The following is an 18,964-nucleotide window of genomic DNA, read 5'->3' as shown; positions in this document are numbered from 1 at the left end:
GGGGTCAGCAGAAAGCCATTTGACCAGTGATGTGGGGACCCCAGCCTCTGTGCCCCGACTCACCTTGGGACCTGCCAGACCATCCTGACCTGGGAACCCACGGTTGCCAGGAGCACCCTAGGGAGAAGTAGAGAGGAGAGGCTGTGAGTTAGGGTGGCCCCTGACCCAACCGCGGCTGCAGAGAGCCTCGCCAGACCCCAGGGGGTCCATCCCACGAACCCGGCAACCGTAATTTCTGTGGTGCAGTAGCTACAGCCTGCAAGATTCTGAGAGATTAACTTCTTGGGCCTGTCCCCACCTTTCTGGGAAGGAGCTGCAACTATTTCATGCCATCCCGGGGGTGGGGGAGAGACACAAAGAAGGAGAAGGTTCCCTATCCCCATGGTGGTGGGTGGAGAAAAAAGAAGTAGGACGTCTAGGAGGCCACAGACTCAGCAAAGACCCAGAGCCACAGGGACCGGACTTGCATCTCTAGGTCACACCCCAATGAGCGTGGGGACTCCTGGCCCACTTACTCTTTCTCCAGGGGGACCAGCGGGCCCAACACCACCAGGCTCTCCACGGGCCCCTCTTTTGCCTTCTTCACCAGCAGGACCAGGGGCTCCTTGGGGACCAGCAGGGCCCTGAGAACCAGCACAAAAGAGAAACAGGGTGAGTCTTCGCCAGGCCCTGGGGCGAGCACCGGCCTGGTGTGTGGAGGAAGTGGCTGTGACTATTGTTTCAGGGCTGGGGGACCTGGGGAAGTGAGGCCACAAAGGATCAGCATGGGGGAGAGCAGAGGGCCCCAGGGGGGAAGAGAGAGTATAAAGTTCAAACTGGTCAAGCTGGTCAGGCCAACGACGGGAGCTGAAGCTGCAACAGCTTCTCAACCTTGTCATACATATCTCGTCTCTGACATGGCCTGAGACGACCCGGATTAGGGGACAGAGCTCCTGCAGAGGTGGGCAGTGGGCCAGGCGTGGTGGCCAGATACTCACCGGTTCTCCCTTGGGGCCTTGTTCGCCTTTGAAGCCAGCAATACCAGGCTCACCCTTAACAAAGGAGAAAGGCAGGTTCTCACACTCGGTTCTCTCCACAGCCCTGTCCCTGCGTCCCGAAACCCTTAAAGGTGCCCCACCAAAGGACATGGTGTGAGCGCAGGAAGGAGGGGTGGCGGGTTTGACTCGGGGGCGCTTGGGGCTCATCCTGGATCTTACCGTTTGACCTTTCGGGCCCAGAGGACCAGTTGCACCTTGAGGGCCGGGTGGACCACGGGGCCCAGGGAAGCCGGGAGCACCAGCAATGCCAGGGGCACCCTATCAGCATGAGCAGAGAGAGAGGCATCAGGAGAGGGGGCAAGGAGGGACTGACCCCACCGGGAGGTGCCAAGTCCCAGGGCAGCACTCACAGCAGATCCTTTAGCTCCAGGAATTCCATCCGATCCAGGGTTACCCTGAAAAAGGAGACTGTCATTATAAAATAAGCAGCGAAGAATAAACCCCAGCCATCTCCTAGCCCTCCAAGCCCCAGGTCCAGGGGCTGCAGCAGCAGCTGCTGTCCATTCCAGGCATGGCCCTGCTGGACATTTCAGGGGGAGGATGGGCGATGGAGGGAGACATGTCTATAGAGATGGGCGGGGGGTGGGGGGGCAGGCATTCAGCCAGAATGAAGGTTTCAGGATTGAGACGCCGCTTCCCTCATAGCTAAGCACAGAGTCAAGTGTACCAAGGCCTCAGACCCCAGCCCCTTCAGGCAGAAGAGAAGCTAGACTTACAGAGGCACCAGCCGGCCCGGGGGACCCAGGAGTACCAGATTCACCGCGAGGACCTTGGGCACCTTCAGGACCTCGAGCACCGGTGGGGCCAGCTTCACCCTGGGAAGAGACAGGGAGGGATGGAGTGAGGGCAAGTCAGGGGGACAGAGACCTCGTGGGCCAGCAACAGTTCAGGGCCAGCTGTACACACGCACCAAAGAGCTGAGTCCTGCTCCAGGGCACCTGGGTTCCCACATGGGCTGCCTGGCTGAGCTCGCTGCCCTAATGACTTCCTACCCCACCCACTCCACTCTCCATCTGCCCCCTATACGGTGACCACCAGTAGCAAGCACACAGTTTCCTGCCACAGCCTGGGCATCGTGCTTGTCCCGTCAGCGCCGTTCAGAAGAGCCCAAGCTGGGGGCCCTGCCGGCCCGGTGTCGTGGGGATGATGGACAGATGGCTGAGATGGACAGGCACCTCTACCTCCCCTTTCCTACCTAGTTTCTCTTTTATTGAGGCTCTCAAACAGCTCAGCTCGGGGCACCACTTGGCTTGTATCTATCTGGCTGATGTGTGACCCAGGCTCTGGGCCAAGCCTGTTTGAAGGGAGCCAGAAAGCCAGGGCAGAAGCAAGCTGGGTCCAGCACCCCAACACTACTTTTCCCAAAATGGCCTCTGCTTTTACTTTCATTTTTTTCCTGAAAGTTACAACTGGCTGCGATCTAGGCTCTCTGGACAGCGGAGTCCCTGGGGAGGGCGGGTGACCTGGAGGGAGGGCAGAGCCTCCTCAGGTTTCTTCTCAGAACATTCTTGCTTTACTTCTGTAATTATTATTTTCTAAAGGTCAGGCCCCCTCACCTTCCGCTGTCCCTCTTCACAATGGGTCTCCTTCACCCGGCTCCTGGGGCCTCAGACACTGTCTGGTTGCCATGGAAACCCCCAGGAGGGAAAAAGCAACCTGATGCCAGTGACCGCATGGAGGCTCCTTATTCATCTCCTGGCGGGCACCAGGAGAGAATTCCCAGGGACACACGCGCATTGGAATCCCTCCTGGGCCACAGGGGCCTTTCCCTGAACTGGCTGGCCTCCCACTGGCCTCTGTTAATCCTTGGAAGAACTCTATTAACACGGCTTGGGAGAGCCAAGGCCCCCACATGAGGCAGCGGCGGTGAGAGGGAAGCGTGGAACCATCTCTGAGCCCATTTTCCCTCCAGCTCTCTTCCGGGTCCAAGTCGGCTGAGCTTTGCCGTCTTCCCTTTGGTTCCCGGTCTTCTGCTCCCTCCCAGGTCTCAGGTGTCCCCCCACCTCTTTCTGCCTTGCCCCACTCTGAAGCTGTAACTGTATCTCCAGCTTTTTATCATTCCATCTTACTTTCCCTTCCAGCTGGTGACTCTGCCAAGTGCCTGGCGTTTTCCTCGTTTTCCGTGGAGGGCGGAGGTGGGGAGGGGGTGGGGGACATGCCTCCAAAGGGAAGGGGGCGGGGAAGGGGGTCATCCAGGGGGCAGTCAGCAAGGGCGACGGGGAAAGCGGGGTTCCTGACACAACGGGCAGGACACGCACCTTGGCACCAGGAGCACCGGGGAAGCCAGGACCGCCAGCAGGACCCACGGGACCCTGGAGGAAGCAAGTGGATGGAGAGGTGAATGCTGATTCGGGGCAGACTCTCTCCAGCCTCCAGAGTGAGACCCCCCCACCCCGCGCCTCACACGCCGTCCCACCTTTGTACCGGTATCGCCCTGCATCCACTGTGGCCCAAAGTCCCTGGGTGAGAACTTCCCCCATTCCCAGTGTCCCCAAGCCTGGCTTCACAAGGCAAAGCAGGCTTCTGACTAAATACATGGTGAGAAGCAGGTGGTTCTTTCACCTCCCTCTCTATCCCGCCTCAAGAAAACTACCGAAAGGGTGGCTGAGAAAAATGACCCGCTGCGTCAAAGCTTCTTCAACATGCTCTTGCAGTAATGAAAAATTATTTCTCCTCCTTTCCGGTAGAAGCCAGAGCATGGCCTGTGTACTGAGTAAACACCGCAACTTCATTGGGCTGCTGACTGGGACGCAGGTAGACCTGCCGGGGCTGAAGCGAACTTACCGGAGGCCCTGCAGGGCCGGGTTGCCCATCGTTGCCCCGAGCACCCTGCGAGCGAGAAGGAAGCAGCCACCGTCAGAGGCACGCACACGTCCAGTCCCTCCCTGCCTCAGCCCACCCCCATGGTACCCCAGGGCTGAGCAGGAGGATGGCAGGTCCTCCAAGGCGGCTGGGAGAACCGGGAGGGCAGTGGGCTTGTTCTCAGCTTAACAAAGCCTGGGTAATTTTCCAGCTATTTCATCATTTCTTTTTTTCTTTTTTTTTTTTTGCGGTATGCGGGTCTCTCACTGCTGTGGCCTTTCTCGTTGCGGAGCACAGGCTCCGGACACGCAGGCTCAGCAGCCATGGCTCACGGGCCCAGCCGCTCCATGGCATGTGGGATCTTCCCAGACCGGGGCACGAACCCGTGTCCCCTGCATCGGCAGGCGGACTCTCAACCACTGCGCCACCAGGGAAGCCCTGTTTCATCATTTCTTAAACTTCCGTTTAGAACCCAAGTATCCCTAACTTCAAGGCTGAGTTATCATTTAAAGATTCGGTGAACTGGGCCAAAGGAGAACGAAACAGCCAAGCATCGACCCTGACTGAGTGCTTCCTGCCTGTTACATCAGGAAGCAGTCTCCGGACTTGGGTAACCTCCCTGGTTAAGGCTTGGTTAACTCCAGGATCTGCGCCCCGCCATCCTCCAACCCATAAAACCACCTGCTTCTATGGAAAACAGAGAAGCTGCAGGACATCTGCCAGCAGCCCAGGAAGAAGCTCTGTGATGGGGACAGGGCACTGGGCACAGTCCGAGGACCACATCTGCCCCAAGGCTTCCTTCACAGAAAGGCAAGGCTGCCGGCATTTGCTCTACAGGCCTTGCCCTTTGAGGGTTTTCTCCTGGCTTTGTGGTGAGCACCCCTAGTGCCTCTCTCAAGGCCCCTCAAGGCCCAGGGGACCGTTAGGCTAGGTGGAGCTGGGCCTGGCACCTGGTCCTTGGAGGACCTCGGCTGAGGCCCGTCTGCCTGCCTCTGCCTCTCCTCGGAAGCTGAAGAAGGATGAAGAAGCTCCTGTTTTAAAGAAGACTCAACTCTTCCTCCTGGCTATGGTCCATTTCTCCTGAGACTCTCCCCGTTGGCATTAAACAGGGAAACAAGAGAAGACTTAACAGAAGAAAATGTCACAGGGAACATAAAGCCTCAGCACTGGCCAGAGCCCCTTCTGGACTAGGCTGGCCACTTCGAGAAGCACCCACCCTGGCTGCGAGTGAGGGGGAGCTGCAGTGCTGCCCGAGAGGCCAGAGCTGGGCGGGCATCCAGGGTTCCTCCTTCAGCAAGGCTGGGGAGTGGGCACCGTCTGGCACAAGGTGGGGGGCACGTGACCACAGCAGGCAGAGGCCAACCCAGCCCAGTCCCTGGCCAGGCCTTGAACCCCGGCCTGTGCTTGGAACTACGTGACATTGTCAATCTTCTATGCCTAATCTTGTGCACACCCGGCCAGCCTGACTACCACGGGGACAGGAATCAGCGAGGAGGAGCAAGAAGCAGGGTCTACTGTGCCCGGGAAGGAGGGAAAACAGGGATGCAGCTCATCTGTGCCCCTCACGGAGTGTGGCCACCATGGCCCCCACAAGCCAGGTCTTGACAACCTGCCTAAATCGCAGTGTTTCTCGGCAGGTCCAGCGCTCTCTAATCCCCTCACACAAAGCGAGCCGGGGACAAGCCACTTCAACAGCTCTGGCTGACAAATGGGGGTCGAGGCTGCTCGGTATTTCACTGACCTGCTTTTGAGGGAAATTTCTGCCAAAACAGATATATTATCTGGAAAGCAGTAAAACTGAGGGAAGCTGATTTACTTTGGCCGGTCCTGCAAGGACCCGTGAGGAGGGGCCTCAGAGCTTGGGTGGCTGGGTGTGAAGTCAACAAGAGAGCATAATCTTTCTTAAACACAGCTTTCATCGCATCACTCGCCTGACCAGGCGCCCACAAGGGCTCTCGATTGCTAAGGGATCAGAGCTAAACACCTGCACCCTCCACCATGGCAAATCCCCGTGCTCTTAACTTCCCCCATTAACAAGAGGCCACCAGAGTCTGAGGCTGCAAAGTATAGTTTGTCTTAAGCTATTTAACCGTTCGGTGCCTCGGTTTCTTCTTCTCTAAAATGGGGAGGACAATAGAATCTACCTCACAGGATATGAGGGAAGATTGGAGGAGACTAAGCATCTCAGGTATTAAACAGAGGGAGTGCCCGTGAAGTGGTGGCCACTGGTATATCATAGTGTCACCAGCAGGGCACCAATGTCAAGTATGTGAGCTGACCCTGGACTGTTAATACTTTTCTAGGGCAGCATCTGAGCAACCAGAAAGAACAAAAAGGAGCACAGTACTCTAGCCAATTAAATTCTGTCCATAAATTCGAACGGGATTGACGGGGAGCAGGTGGGGCTGTTGAAGGGATTACCTGAATAATCGAGGCTGGTTAAGGATACTCCTGCCCTTACCACCCAGCCCTCCCATGGCCCACTCCCAGTCCTCTGACTGCAGACCCAGCCTGGGAATGTGTGACGGGCACACTAGAGTGAATCCTCACGGGAGGATGATACTCTCTACACCTCGCAGGGTTGCTTTGAGGGTCAGGCAGAATAACCCTAAATGCAAGTGCCTCGTAAACTTGAAAGCGCTGGACAAGTGGTGGCTCCTGATCTTGTCAATTACTCACCGCAGCGCCAGCAGGGCCAGTCCGTCCTCTCTCACCAGGCAGGCCACGGGGACCCTGGAACACACACCAGGACAGCACAAGCGTGAGTTGACTCCAGGACACTCTGCACCATCATTTAACCTGCAGGCCCTTCCTGGACACCTGAGGGGAGGGAGCGTGCAGTGCCCAGGAGGCAACGGTGTGGATGCCCCTGACCTCACCTTCCTGATTCAGGATGCTCCTATCACACCAAAGGTTCTTCTGCCATGGCAGAGCACACAGGTGTGCCTGTGGTTACCTACTGGGAGCCCTGTTCGAGGTACATCTTGCTTCTTGCAATAGATGGGCTCCCAAAAATGTTGAAAATAAACGAAATTTGTAAAAATGGAAGCACACCTCAAGTGTGCTAACGGATATTTCAAGGAAATGTTGGTGAAACCTTGACCAAATCATCTACTTGGTACATTTTGCCTTTTGCTCATAATCAGATCAATCTACAAAATTGAGTACCTACTTTGCATAAAGGGAGCCATGGCATTTACGGTGAAGCCACCTGCCAGGCTTTAGAAGGTATCTGAAGAGTGTCTGGAGAGGCCCTTCTGGGGGCAATGCTCATACTCACCATTGGGCCTGGAGAACCGTTCTCTCCTGGGGAACCACTCTCACCCTGGAAAACAGAGGCAGAGGGTCAGTGACTGGGACCCCAGTGCTAGCCCCCAGACAACTCCCATGGAAGAAGCCGAAAGCCCTGGTCATCTCAGCTAGCACTGACACCCCCAAACTTTAGTTCTGTGAGGGACAATTCCCAGAGCTCTCCAGAACTGCCGTTTGTACATTAGGACGTAGGACTGGTTGTCCTAACCCAAGCTGTCCAGATGTCCTAACTCCACTGAGCTCAGTAGCATCTCCTCATTGTCCGTCCCCCATCCTTGTGTGCTTCTTGGTCCTTACCTTCACACCTGGAGCACCAGCTTCTCCCTTAGCACCATCTAGACCTGGGTAACCCTACGGGACAAGAGAAGACATTCAATCGCACTTCTGGGGAAGCCAAATAGGAAGATTCATGTCCTCAAAAGCTTTTTCCTCCCTTGGCCAATCCCTTCCTTCCAACGCCCTCACCCATGATACTTACTCTGTGACCTTTGACACCAGGAAGGCCTGGGGTTCCTGGGAAGCCGCGAGCACCCTGCAATCCAAAGAAGAGATTCTCAGGGCACCAAGCAGAACCGGATCAAGACTGCCCTGGGCTGCTACAGAGCCCTCAGAGCCAGGGAGCAGTGGAAGCCCAGCACTGGGACCATCTTTCAGTCAATCCCAGAATCCCCCTCACTGGGCCTCACCCCATCTTATGCAAAGTGCGTATGAACAACTGCCAGCCTCCCAGGGCCCATGCTAGGATCAGAGACATGGTCATCAGCATGAAGGTGTGATGTACGTGGAGACTGCTGGAATTTTAGGAGTGAGCTAACGGAACTGGATGAGCTGGGCGGGAGGCCACTGCCTTGGCTGCAAGGAGGGAGACTCTGGGAATGATGTTGGAGGCTGGGGAAGGTGGGGCTTTACCTGAGGACCAGGAAGGCCTCTCTCGCCAGGTTTTCCAGCCTTTCCAGCTTCACCCTGAAGGGGGAGAGATGAACCTCAGCTTCCTCAGAAGACACGTTAGCACAGCTGGTACACTCCAGAGCACCGTCTCTCCTCCCAGCCCGCCATGCCTTTGCCCACCTGCTTCCTCATCTCCACCCCCCTCCTTCAGGCCCCAGACTTCCCCAAATGCCTTCCCTGGGTCACCGTGTCTTCTCTCACACAGCTGCCTGTGCCCTGGGCAAGCTCCTCCGTCCCCAACCCCACGGCCTCCAGCCTCCCCTGGTGGGCTCCCTGTCTCCTCTCATAGGCGCTGCTGACTGGCCTAGGGCCCCCTAACCTCAGAGACTTTCACTGCCTAATGGGATTCACGAGTGCCAACTCTTGTCTCTTCCCTTTGTTTGCATCCCTTGCAGACATCCTGACTCAGGCTGAGCTTTTCCTAACTCATTTACAATTAAGATAACGTTGAGTGTTTCTTTCTTTTCCTTCTCTACATCTTTCCCCTTGTGTTTTCCCTCTCCCTTCTCTCACTTCTCAATTTCCCTTCCAGGAGTTAATGATGTTTTAATTATTTCCCTTCCCAGTGGGTCCAAAGCAGTCCCCAAGGCAATTGCAAGCTAAGTTGCCAGTGGAAATGTGGACAGTGGGCGGAGTCCGAGTCTCCAACAGACCAGCTCTGCCCCTCAGGTTGCCTCCCCCTTGGGTCAGGCCGAGGGTGCCTCTGTATCACTGCCCAGCACCCCCTCTCTGGGCCCTTTCAAGTGAGGCGGCCACTTGTTTGACTCCTCAGGTGTACTCACATCGTCACCAGGTTTTCCAGGGGGGCCAGAAGGACCGCGGGGACCCATGGGACCCTACGAACGAAATAGGAGAGTTTAAGAGATGGTTGGAGGGGGAAGATACCTAATCAGTGGACAAAATTTGGGGATTGCAGCTTTTGGAAGCTAGTTCCTCTATAAGGAAAAAATGATGGAAGAACCCTGGGACCTCCCTGGCAGTCCAGTGGTTCAGACTCCATGCTTCCAATGCAGGGGTTGTGGCTTTGCTCCCTGGTCAGGGAATTAAGATCCCCCATGCGGGCAGGCTGCGTGGCTTGGCCAAAATATTCAACTATACCCCAATTAAAAAAAAAAAGATGGGGCTTCCCTGGTGGCACAGTGGTTGAGAATCTGCCTGCCAATGCAGGGGACACGGGTTCAAGCCCTGGTCTGGGAAGACCCCACGTGCCGCGGGGCAACTAGGCCCGTGCGCCACAACTACTGAGCCTGCACGTCTGGAGCTTGTGCTCCGCAACGAGAGGCCGCGAAAGTGAGAGGCCCGCGCACTGCAATGAAGAGTGGTCCCCACTTGCCACAGCTAGGGGAAGCCCTCGCACAGAAACGAAGACCCAACACAGCAAAAATTAATTAATTAATTAATAAACTCCTACCCCCAACATCTTCTTTAAAAAAAAAAAAAAAAGATGGAAGAACCCGCTTTGTGCTGAGAGAGAGCAGAGGCACAGAGCAGATCATAGTGGGAGGCAGTGGACAGCACGGGCCAGGGGTGACCCAGAAAAAGGACTGAGATGACAGAGTCCTGGGTGGTTCTTGCCACATCTGGCTCTCTGTTCCCCCAGAGCTAAGAGGGGACACCTGGGTTTCCTTTGAGCCCTCCACCGTGGAAAGTGCTGGGCAGAGCCCGGGAGGCGACAGGATCGGGGTCGGAGTGGTACATCATTGGAAGCTCCCCCCGAGGAGGGCAGGGCCCACGGAGGTACTCACAGCAACGCCGGGTTCCCCAGGTTCACCAGGATTGCCTTGAAATCCTTGAGGTCCCTAAAATGTAAAGTGAGGACACCAGGTTGGCCCCCCGCAAACTGACATTAGAGGGCTTGAAAGCATCTGTGTCTCCACCTTCCAAAAGGAAAGACCCAGTACTTACGGGAGCACCAGCAGGGCCTGGAGGTCCCCGAGGTCCCATGGGGCCCTGCATTGGAACAGAAAATGAGGAGCTTTACTGGAAATGCTTCACCCACAGCCTCCAGGGTGCCACCTCCTCCCAGCCAACAGCCCAGACAAAGGACAAGGAGTTACTCTGTGAGCAGGGGGCCAGCAGTGGCTGCCCCCTCTCATTTCCCACTCCCCTCGCAACAATCTATTTTTATTTATAGGTATCATTTGGACAGAGAAGCTGGCCTTGCTTTCCCCTGGACAGCAGCCATGTTTACTAAAGTCTGAGTTTCATTTAGCATGTGCCAAGTGGGAGCTGCAGGGCTGAGATTTCCTGCTGGAAGTCTTGTGGATGCTGGAGAACAGTGGCTGCTGTCTGCATTCTTCAGTTCTCATTCCAAGAGCAATAGCAACTGGCCTTCTGACAGATCAGCCTATATGCCTCTCTCCATCCTCATTCTTCTTAGTCACTCCAGTGCATCATTAAAACTGGCATCCATCGCCGTTAAAACCCAAATGCTTTGGGCTAGCTAAATGGGAGGTTACGTAACTGCTGGGGAAGAGCTGCTCTAAGCAATTACCTGTAAAGTGAGGTTGTCAGAGTCCCTGGCTCTGCTAAGGGCCACCTCCTGCCATTCTGGCTGCAAAGAACTGGTGTTTTTTTCTTACCATTGGTCCCTGCATTACTCCCAACTGGGCGCCACCAGCCTTCTCATCAAATCCTCCAGCCATCTGAGCAGCAAAGTTCTGCAAATAAACCCAACAAAGGTAAAAGCTTGAGAGGCCCTGTGCTTTTCCTACTTGGCCAGGTAAGCTATATCTGGATAGCAAATACTCTATTTAGATAAATTCTAATTGTTGGAGACTAACCTAGCATTGATCTGAATCACTAATGATTCCTGAAAAATAGTTTTGGAAATGGGTTATTAGATGACAGTGGCATAGTCATTCCCCTGGGAGATGAAGTGTTATTTGGAAGAGTATCCATTACTTGCATTTCATTTTATAAGTTTTTTTAAAAAATTCTAAGATATTAAATACATTATTTAACATAACTTGAGAAATATAACTAAAAATATCACTTTTAAAGTTTCTTTTTTTCTTTTCCAAGACTTTAAAGCCCAGCAAAAGACTAAAATGAACAGTCTTGAAATATTTTAGCAGGGGATGTAGTAGGCACCTATGAACCATTCAAGTTTAAAAATTTAAATCATAGCAAACATCAAAATGGCAAACCTGCAAAAACTGGGCAATAATATAATTTGTTGATTGGTTTGATTCCAAAAATGACTTTAGCCACACACCTTCACTCAGTGGGGCTCTTTCATGAGACTAAATAATTGCTTGGAATGTACTTGGCAAAGATGAAGATTCAATGTCTTCCAAGGACAGCGGTCACTCTTCTTCCAGGGAACTACAAATGCCCAGTCATCCTCTCCCCCAAGCCCCACACCCACTCCCAAGAATCAGCCACACAGTACAGACGCCAGGAAGCCAGGTAACCGAAGACTTGCTTTGCAGAAACCCAGTGAGTGAAAAAAGTCATCCCTTAGCACCACAGTCTCATGCCTACTATGTGGTTCCACTAAATTATAGGCCTGGGGGAGAAGCCCATGGACAGGCTGTGTACACACTGTTGGCAGCCCTGGGAGCCAGCCAGGTGAGTGTGACTAGCAATTTAGAAGCCACGCTTCTGGAGGGACAGCCTGAAGGAAGGGGACGTAAGGATACTTACTCCACCAAGACCAGGGGGGCCAGGGGGGCCAGGAGGGCCAGGGGGGCCAGGGTTTCCAGGGGTCCCAGGCTCTCCATCTCTGCCACGAGGTCCAGGAGCACCCTTGGCAGAAAGAGAAAAAGGCCCCAATGAGAAGCAGTGTTTATGCGAGAACCATCTGTCTACAGGCTGCCCTTGAGGAGGTAGGTGGTCAGTCATTTGGGGAGGGGGAGCTTAGAGAACCTTGGCAGTCCACAAGGGTCAGACAGCATTGTTTCTCTACTCACTTTTTCACCTTTGTCACCACGATCACCTCTGGGTCCTTGTTCACCTGCAGGTCCCTGAAAATGAAGAAAATATTGAGATGACAGCAAGACCAGGGGCCTGCAGTTCAGTAACTCAAGGAAGACACGGAGGAAGGGTTTTCTCCCTTTCTTACCTGAGGCCCAGGAGGTCCTTTGGGTCCTACAATCTGTGATAGAGAGACCCACAGGATGGCAAGTTAGAGGGAACCTCAAGGAAATGACCCAGTTAGAGCAGTAGATGCAACATGGGAGTATAATGCGTACTTACATCCTTGATGTCTCCAGGTTCTCCTTTCTGTCCCTGAAACATGAAACACTGTCAGGATTGAGCCGAGCAAGCCCACCAAGCCCCGAGCACAAAACCTTGCCCAGGAGCCCTTGCATCGAGATGCCCTCTGAAACAGATCCCTGTTGATGTCTAAAGACAGGCTGAATGAGCACAGCACTGCTTCTAAAGAAGGAAATATAAAGGCAAATGAAAGAGCAAAAAACAACAAAAATCCTCACCTTTGGTCCTGGTTGCCCTGCAAATGGAAAAAAATAGAGAAGGAAAATGTAAGATTCATGAGATGGATACGTATAACTTCTTGTCACTTAGACACTCTTTAACGGATCAAACAAAGAAAGGGACACAACCAGGGAACGAGGCAGCTTCCTGTTACTCCACTGAACCCCTCTGTTGGGGTGTTAGGGTCACTGGGGTCCTGGAGTTGCTGAGGTCCCATGAGGAATGGAGATGATCCAGACTTTGTTATTCAAAAGGCAGTCAGCATGCACAAGAATGGAGTAGGGGTGGTACAAAGAGAAAATGAAGAATTCAAGATCTAATCAGCCGCCAAGAAAGAAAGCACCCGAAACTGAGAAACTGAGAGGTTCAGTCCCTTCTCTTCCTCACAGGGTAAGAAGCCCCTCCATAGCCCAAGCGCCACCCCTCCACCAACCTCCTCCACCCCAGAAGAAGAGTTAGGTAGTTGGAAAGTTCTTACATTCAAGCTGGATCTCCGTGAAGCAAGCACAAAAAAACAGCAGAGCACAGGAGTTACAGAGGGCATTGAAGCCAGTGTGTCACCCGAGTCAATAACCCCTTCCCCCTTTGTAGCAGCGAAGTAGTAAAGGTGATCAACGCTTCACTCAGGTCCCCTCAGAAATGATCTGGGAATCTGGACCATCAAAGCAGCTTCCCCAAGCAGCTTTCCAGGGTGGGTGAAGTGTTAAGAAAAGGCAACTGCTCGCTTCCCTTTCAATTGTCTTCTCTACTTGAGCAGAAAGGGAAAAGTGAGGGCCACCCAAGAGGCCTAGATGTGTGTCCCCAGCCACCCTACAGGGAGATAGGGCATGTGTTCCAGAGCTGAGGAGGGGTCACCTGCACACCCACCAGCCCTGGCTCCAGCTGGGAGCTAACAACCCACCAGAGTGCAGGCACACGGGGCTCTGTCACAGCCCCATCTCTGCCCTTCTCCTAGGAACTTGCTTCTTAACTGGCAGTCAACGCCAACAGAGGCAAAACCAAAAGGAAACTGCCACCAGTGGTCCATATTTCAAGAAGGGGGCCTGCCCTCTCTGTCTGCCCGCTGGCCAGCAGAGCTCGCTCCACACTGAAGACCATACATTTGAGGCCTTCTACAGAGAAGCCAAGGTGTGGGTACTGGAGGAGGAGTTAGTCTGCGGTTTGGCCGGAAGGAGCACTGGATCTCCACGGTGGCTCTAGGGACCTGCAGAGGTGATTCCAGTGTGGACACTTGTGTGGAATCACCTCTGTCCTCCATGTCTTGGAAGCATAGTTTTTGGAGGTGTTGGGTGAGGAAGGACCCCTCTAGTGTGTCAGGCTCACTCAGTGTCAACCTGCAAGCGAGAAATGGCCTTTCCTTTCAGCCTCAGCTGCTGGGATCCCATGGATAACCAGCCCCTCCGCTTCGCAGAGATGGCCGGCATCCATGGCAGGGCATTTGCTGCCCCTGCAAGTAATTTATTTATATGGAACAGGAAATAAATAAATTACGACCACTGGCAGTGGTGAGGTCAGTTGAGCAGATGGGGCAGCACTCTCCGAAGGGGGTCTCGGGGCTGAGGCAGTCTTTCATGTCTTCACAGATTATGTCGTCGCAGAGGACAGTCCCAGTGTCACAGACACAGATCCGGCAGGGCTCGGGCTTCCACACATCCTTATCGTTATACCTCTGCCCGTCCTGCACACAGCTGCCAGCCTTCTCTGCACCGGGGGTGGGGCAGGGGAAGCAGACAGCCGAGGGAAGGAGGGGGTGAGGAGTCAGAAGGGAAAAAGAGAAAGAGGTTGCAAGTCAACTTGACATAATTCAAATGCTGAAGAAGGTGGGCCACTCGAACACAGAGAACTTGAAAATGGCTTTTCTAAGACATCATTCATTCTTCCACGGAGTCAACAAACATTTATTGTGTGCCTTGCACTCTGCTGTCTATTCACCAGTGGAAATCCTGACCCAGCAGGGAAGGCGAGGGGGACTGACTATGCCGTACTGTCTTCAGGCATCTAGCTAAATACAACTGACAGCTAAAATTTAGAAGGCGTGCAGAAAATTCTACCCACAAAAAATTAGACTCTGCAAAGAGCCAGGCTCCAAAAGTGATATATGAGGGTGAGGTGTGTGTGAAAGGAGGAGCTGTTACAATTAGGATCTTCTTCCATTCTTTAAATCATATTAGGATTAGGACCAAGTTGGGGAGGGGCATAGGCCCAGTTAAACAATACACCTGGGACCCAAGGGTATAACAAAATGCCCTGGGAGGCAAGCAGGGCCAAAGAACCCCGCCCCGCTGCCGGTGCTGACCTCCAGCTGTAGCCCTCTCTGGAGAGACCCTGCTTCCATCTGAAGACAACAGCCCAGCTTGGAGGAAGGGGGGTGTGGAGGGGGGCTTTGAATGCCTGGTCCGGGCTAAGATTAGCCAGTCCAGGCCTGGCCTCCTCCAGGAACGCAGACCAAGAACGGCATGCACTAGTCCCTCTCCACAAGCGGCCTGCCTTCCGGAATTCGCCCTGCAAACGAAGCCTGTGCTGACAAGAGCGCTCCGGAGAGCGCCAAGCGCGGCCGAGCCCGCGCCACGTGCCGGGGAGCGCCCAGTGCTGTTTTTCTCATCAAAATCCCCAAAGCCCTGGCGACTGCGGGAGTTGAATAATAGGAAAGGGCCACAAACCAGGTGGGCGGAGAGAGAAACGGCCCGCCCCGTGCTCTTTAAGGAGACTGAAAGATAAATCTTTTTCTGTCTTTTTTTTTCCACTAGAAAAACTCCACCCAGCCTTTAGGCGAGATAATCACGGGGGAAGAGGCGGGGAGAGGGAGCCTAGGGTATATACAGTTGTTGCTGGGACGCACGCACCGCTATAAATAGGTGGAGCTGTAGAAAGCGAGCGGCGGGGGAGCGACTGGAAGAACCCCCCCCACACACACACACACCCAAGAGGGGCCGTGGGGGAAGAGAGTAAAGTGCTGGGAGAGCGGGGTGCACCCTGAAGGCGTATCAGATTTCCGTTGGAAGGGTGGCCGGGGATGAGCGGGCGCAGGGGCGGGGCCGCAGCGCTGGGCGTGAGAGCCGTCGGGTGACTCTTTGTGCCTGCGGCTCTGGACACGGCTCGCCCACAGACACTGGGAGGGTGAAAAGTGGGATTAAATGACTGCCCCAGAAAGGAGCCAGCGCCGTAACCGGATCCCCTAGGTGTGGACGGAGGAGCCCAGCGCCACCATAATTGCTGCTCGAAACGGCTGCCGATAGCATCCCGGCGCGCCTGATCGGGTTCCCCTCATTACCGCAGCGCCACATAAGTGATTCTTTGTAGCAGGCCAATTAAAAAGTTACCTCTTTCGGGGAACTGTTTTGCTTCGCAGCCGCTTTGCGCAGGGCTGGAGCCCGGGAGGTGTCGGCGGGCGGGCACAGGGGAGCATTGTGGGAGAGGGGGTCGGGGAGTCCTGGGGAACCCACCGGACCTCGTCTGTCATGAATGCGGCTTTTCTCGAGTGCACACAGAGCCCGATTCACAGGTCTCCGCAAGGAACCAGTTTAAATAAATACGGGCAGCGTTTCAGCCCCATCTGGAAGCCATCGCTGCCAATCTCCCAACGCAAACAAGCCTCACAATGGAGGATTGAGGTCTCTCCCCTGAGCCGAGGGGCACATTCAGAGACGAGGGCTGTGAAATGCAGATGTGGGTCAAAGACGCCGCAGCCAATAAGTTTCTCAAACTTGTGGAAAGATGGGGAGGAGGGGCGTGCCAGAGTTCTAGGTTTCTGACATTCCTGATGTCCACGCAGACTGCGTCTTTCCCCACGTCACGTCTTTGGGTCCGCTGACCCAGGGGAGGAGGGTACGGAGCCGGGATGCGCCAGGGTGCAAAGTCAGCGGCTCCAAAGCACTCCCTCTGGGGAGGAGGAGGAACGACTGGAAGATTTAGGCCCAAGAAACTGTGGAATTCACTACCTCCTGGGAAGGCTGCGGCGCTGAGACGCTCTGCCACTTAAGTGAGCGCCTCTAATACCAGATGGAGAACTGGGGAATTATTTTAGAGTCACCTAGCTAATTCCACTGCACACTGAGGCAGAGGTCAGTCGAGAAGACAGTTTTGTGAGTGTGTGCATGCAAATTTAGGACAAATATATAGTCAGTCCGAGCTGGGGCCACTTATAGACGCACCGTATTCCAACAAGTACCCGGGAGTGGGCCTCCAGTTTAGTGCACCATCCGACCGCCTGGCCAAAATCTCCTGCCCGGGGCTCCTTGCAGCTGCACCGCAGGCCCCAGTCCTGACCCTGTCCCGGTCAACCACCCTAATGAATGGAAAGTCCTTCTGGGTCCGCCGCCTTCTGAACTGTGGAGATAGCCTAGTGGCAGACGAGACTGCAGACAGCCTCGTCGGCAGACGGACTTTGATTTCCATTACTCCCCCAGCCAAAAAATTTCCCCTGCGATTGATTTACAATTTGTAACATACAAAGACAGGGCTGGAATCCCAGCCGTCGGAAACGTGCCCAAACACGTGGGAAAAAAAAATAACTTCTCTACCTAATACACTTTCCAGGCTTCATTTGTCCTAAATATAATCCCAGACAGTGGGACTTCACCAAAGGAGGCGATGGAAAGGTGCGGTTCGAACCGCCTTTGGACCAGAGTGTAAAACTGCCATCTCTAGCTATATTCGGTTGAAATTGTTATAGCCAGAAACTTTTAGAAAAGTAACTCATTGTAGTACCTGGGCGGGGGTGGGGGTGTTAGTGGGAAAGACGGCGGGGAGGGGGCGCTATTTTCCTGGGCGTTTGAAAAGCACGGTCTGGTTGGAATGTTATCGCCTTTCAGATGGCCTCTCCTACCGGGAAGTTTCTGTATCCTTTCGAGGCAAGGGGAAAGCCGAGATGCGTAGAGGGCTGCACTTTGCTCCTGGGCCAGCCGTGAGGGGGAGGAAACCCTCGAGAGGCGATGAGGTCTCAGAGTGTCTCTCCGAAGCCCTTCTTTGTGGCCTCGGATTTCAGCCCACCAGTTTCAGAGAATCTCCTTTGTCTAACTTCCCTTTGAATCCCCAGGCACCAACCCCTGGACACTCCTGGGCCGTCAACCCCTTGGCGCTTGCTCGCTCCTTTGCTCGCGCTCTTTCTCTCCTACTTTTCCTAAGCTCGATGGGCCGCAACCTGTTTTGCTGAACTCTGAGTGCTTCAGAAAGCCAAGTTGTGTGCGTGTGCGCCTAATTATCAAAGCTGGTGGGAAAGAGCGCGCTTAAAATCTGTGCGCAAACCTCGGACCCGACGCTTTGCTTGTTTAGTATTCCTTTGCAACGCAGGGACCTGCAAATGCCTCCAACCACGACCGGCACGGAGGACTGTCGGACAGAGCCCCTGACTTGCAGAACTCCGCTCGATGAGCTTCTGCGCATCCGCAGGCTCCAGAGCGCGAGAGGGCCAGGGAGGAGGATGCGGAGGGACGGCACAGAAGGGTGGCAGGCAGGGGCTGTGGGCAACTTACGGACATCCTGGCCGTGACACCGAAGGACAGCGGCGACGAGCAGCGTCAGCAGCACCAGCGTCTGGGGAGCCCCGAGGCGGATCATGGCTCACCGCGGGGCCTGGCGGAGCCGGGCCCGGGCGGAGCGCAGCGAGGCGGCAGGAGCACGGCGTAGGTCCGGGTCTCTACCGCGCCCTCATGCAGGAGGCCCCTCGGAGCAGGAGGAGGAGGCAGGAGACCCGGCAGCCCAGCAGCGCTCTGCGTCTTCTCTCCGCCGCGGCGCCCGTTATATGCGCCCGGCCCTACTCGAGGCTGGAGAACTCGCCCAAACCGCGGGCCGCCCCCGGCCCCCCGCGGGGTTGTAACCTGAGACCCCGCCCCCGGAGCCCGCCCGGGCCCAGCCAGAGCCCGCACCTGCCCGGGCCGGACCCCCCTCTCCGCTAGCCCTGCTTCCCGCCCCCCACCCCTAGTATGCCGAGTGGCCTGATCGGGCGGGGCGCAGAGACGGCCCCTGTACTCCCCTCCACCCGGGGCTGCGGCGCTGCCCTCTCCGACCACAGGCGGGAAGGGGGGCCTCCGGCCCCTCCCCTCGGAGTTCTGCCCGGATTGGAGGGGCGGGGGGTGTTTGCAGAGGCGCAGGCTGCGAGCCCTAGACCGTGGACGGAAAAGACTTGGGAAGGAGGAGGGGAAGCGGTAGAAAGGAGCAGCGGGGGAGGGAGAGAGGGGGCATCGCGTTGGGACCTTGGGCGGGAGGCGAGGGGAAGGGCGCAGGGGGAGCCCACGAAGTAACTGGAGCCTAAATCTTGGAGACTGGCAAGCAGGGCCAAGTTTGGGGGCGTCGTCCCGACCTATCTTCTAGCAGCTTCTCGAGGGGCACCTGGCCCCTGGGCTCCCACCTGGAGGTTCAGAACGACATCCCCCCCAACCCCTCCCCCATCCAACTATGCGATGAATGAGCCCCGTCTGGAACCGCAG

General features: G+C 55.2%; 1 protein-coding gene across 2 annotated transcripts in view; it reads right to left on the bottom strand.

Annotated features, from left to right (window-relative positions):
• COL2A1 (collagen type II alpha 1 chain) overlaps positions 1 to 18,095 on the bottom strand; it is a 30,410-nt gene extending 12,315 nt beyond the window's left edge. The window contains exons 1-24 of one of the 2 annotated variants that reach the window (XM_060114044.1): positions 18,011 to 18,095; positions 14,034 to 14,240; positions 12,539 to 12,555; positions 12,300 to 12,332; positions 12,166 to 12,198; positions 12,014 to 12,067; positions 11,748 to 11,849; positions 10,682 to 10,759; positions 10,005 to 10,049; positions 9,845 to 9,898; positions 8,882 to 8,935; positions 8,061 to 8,114; positions 7,630 to 7,683; positions 7,449 to 7,502; positions 7,120 to 7,164; positions 6,519 to 6,572; positions 3,822 to 3,866; positions 3,296 to 3,349; positions 1,754 to 1,852; positions 1,388 to 1,432; positions 1,197 to 1,295; positions 978 to 1,031; positions 516 to 623; positions 64 to 117 (exon numbers count right to left, since the gene is read on the bottom strand). In XM_060114044.1, the coding sequence (XP_059970027.1) occupies positions 64 to 117; positions 516 to 623; positions 978 to 1,031; positions 1,197 to 1,295; positions 1,388 to 1,432; positions 1,754 to 1,852; positions 3,296 to 3,349; positions 3,822 to 3,866; positions 6,519 to 6,572; positions 7,120 to 7,164; positions 7,449 to 7,502; positions 7,630 to 7,683; positions 8,061 to 8,114; positions 8,882 to 8,935; positions 9,845 to 9,898; positions 10,005 to 10,049; positions 10,682 to 10,759; positions 11,748 to 11,849; positions 12,014 to 12,067; positions 12,166 to 12,198; positions 12,300 to 12,332; positions 12,539 to 12,555; positions 14,034 to 14,240; positions 18,011 to 18,095 (1,581 nt within the window). The remainder of the gene's footprint in view (positions 1 to 63; positions 118 to 515; positions 624 to 977; positions 1,032 to 1,196; positions 1,296 to 1,387; positions 1,433 to 1,753; positions 1,853 to 3,295; positions 3,350 to 3,821; positions 3,867 to 6,518; positions 6,573 to 7,119; positions 7,165 to 7,448; positions 7,503 to 7,629; positions 7,684 to 8,060; positions 8,115 to 8,881; positions 8,936 to 9,844; positions 9,899 to 10,004; positions 10,050 to 10,681; positions 10,760 to 11,747; positions 11,850 to 12,013; positions 12,068 to 12,165; positions 12,199 to 12,299; positions 12,333 to 12,538; positions 12,556 to 14,033; positions 14,241 to 18,010) is intronic. The other variant, XM_060114045.1, reaches the window with a different exon arrangement.
• Positions 18,096 to 18,964: the final 869 nt, after the last annotated feature.

The sequence above is a fragment of the Mesoplodon densirostris genome, chromosome 11 (genome assembly GCF_025265405.1).
Source record: "Mesoplodon densirostris isolate mMesDen1 chromosome 11, mMesDen1 primary haplotype, whole genome shotgun sequence".
Lineage (NCBI taxonomy): Eukaryota > Metazoa > Chordata > Mammalia > Artiodactyla > Ziphiidae > Mesoplodon > Mesoplodon densirostris.
The sequence above is the reverse complement of the archived record's forward strand: the minus strand, read 5'-3'. Positions and strand labels throughout refer to the sequence as shown.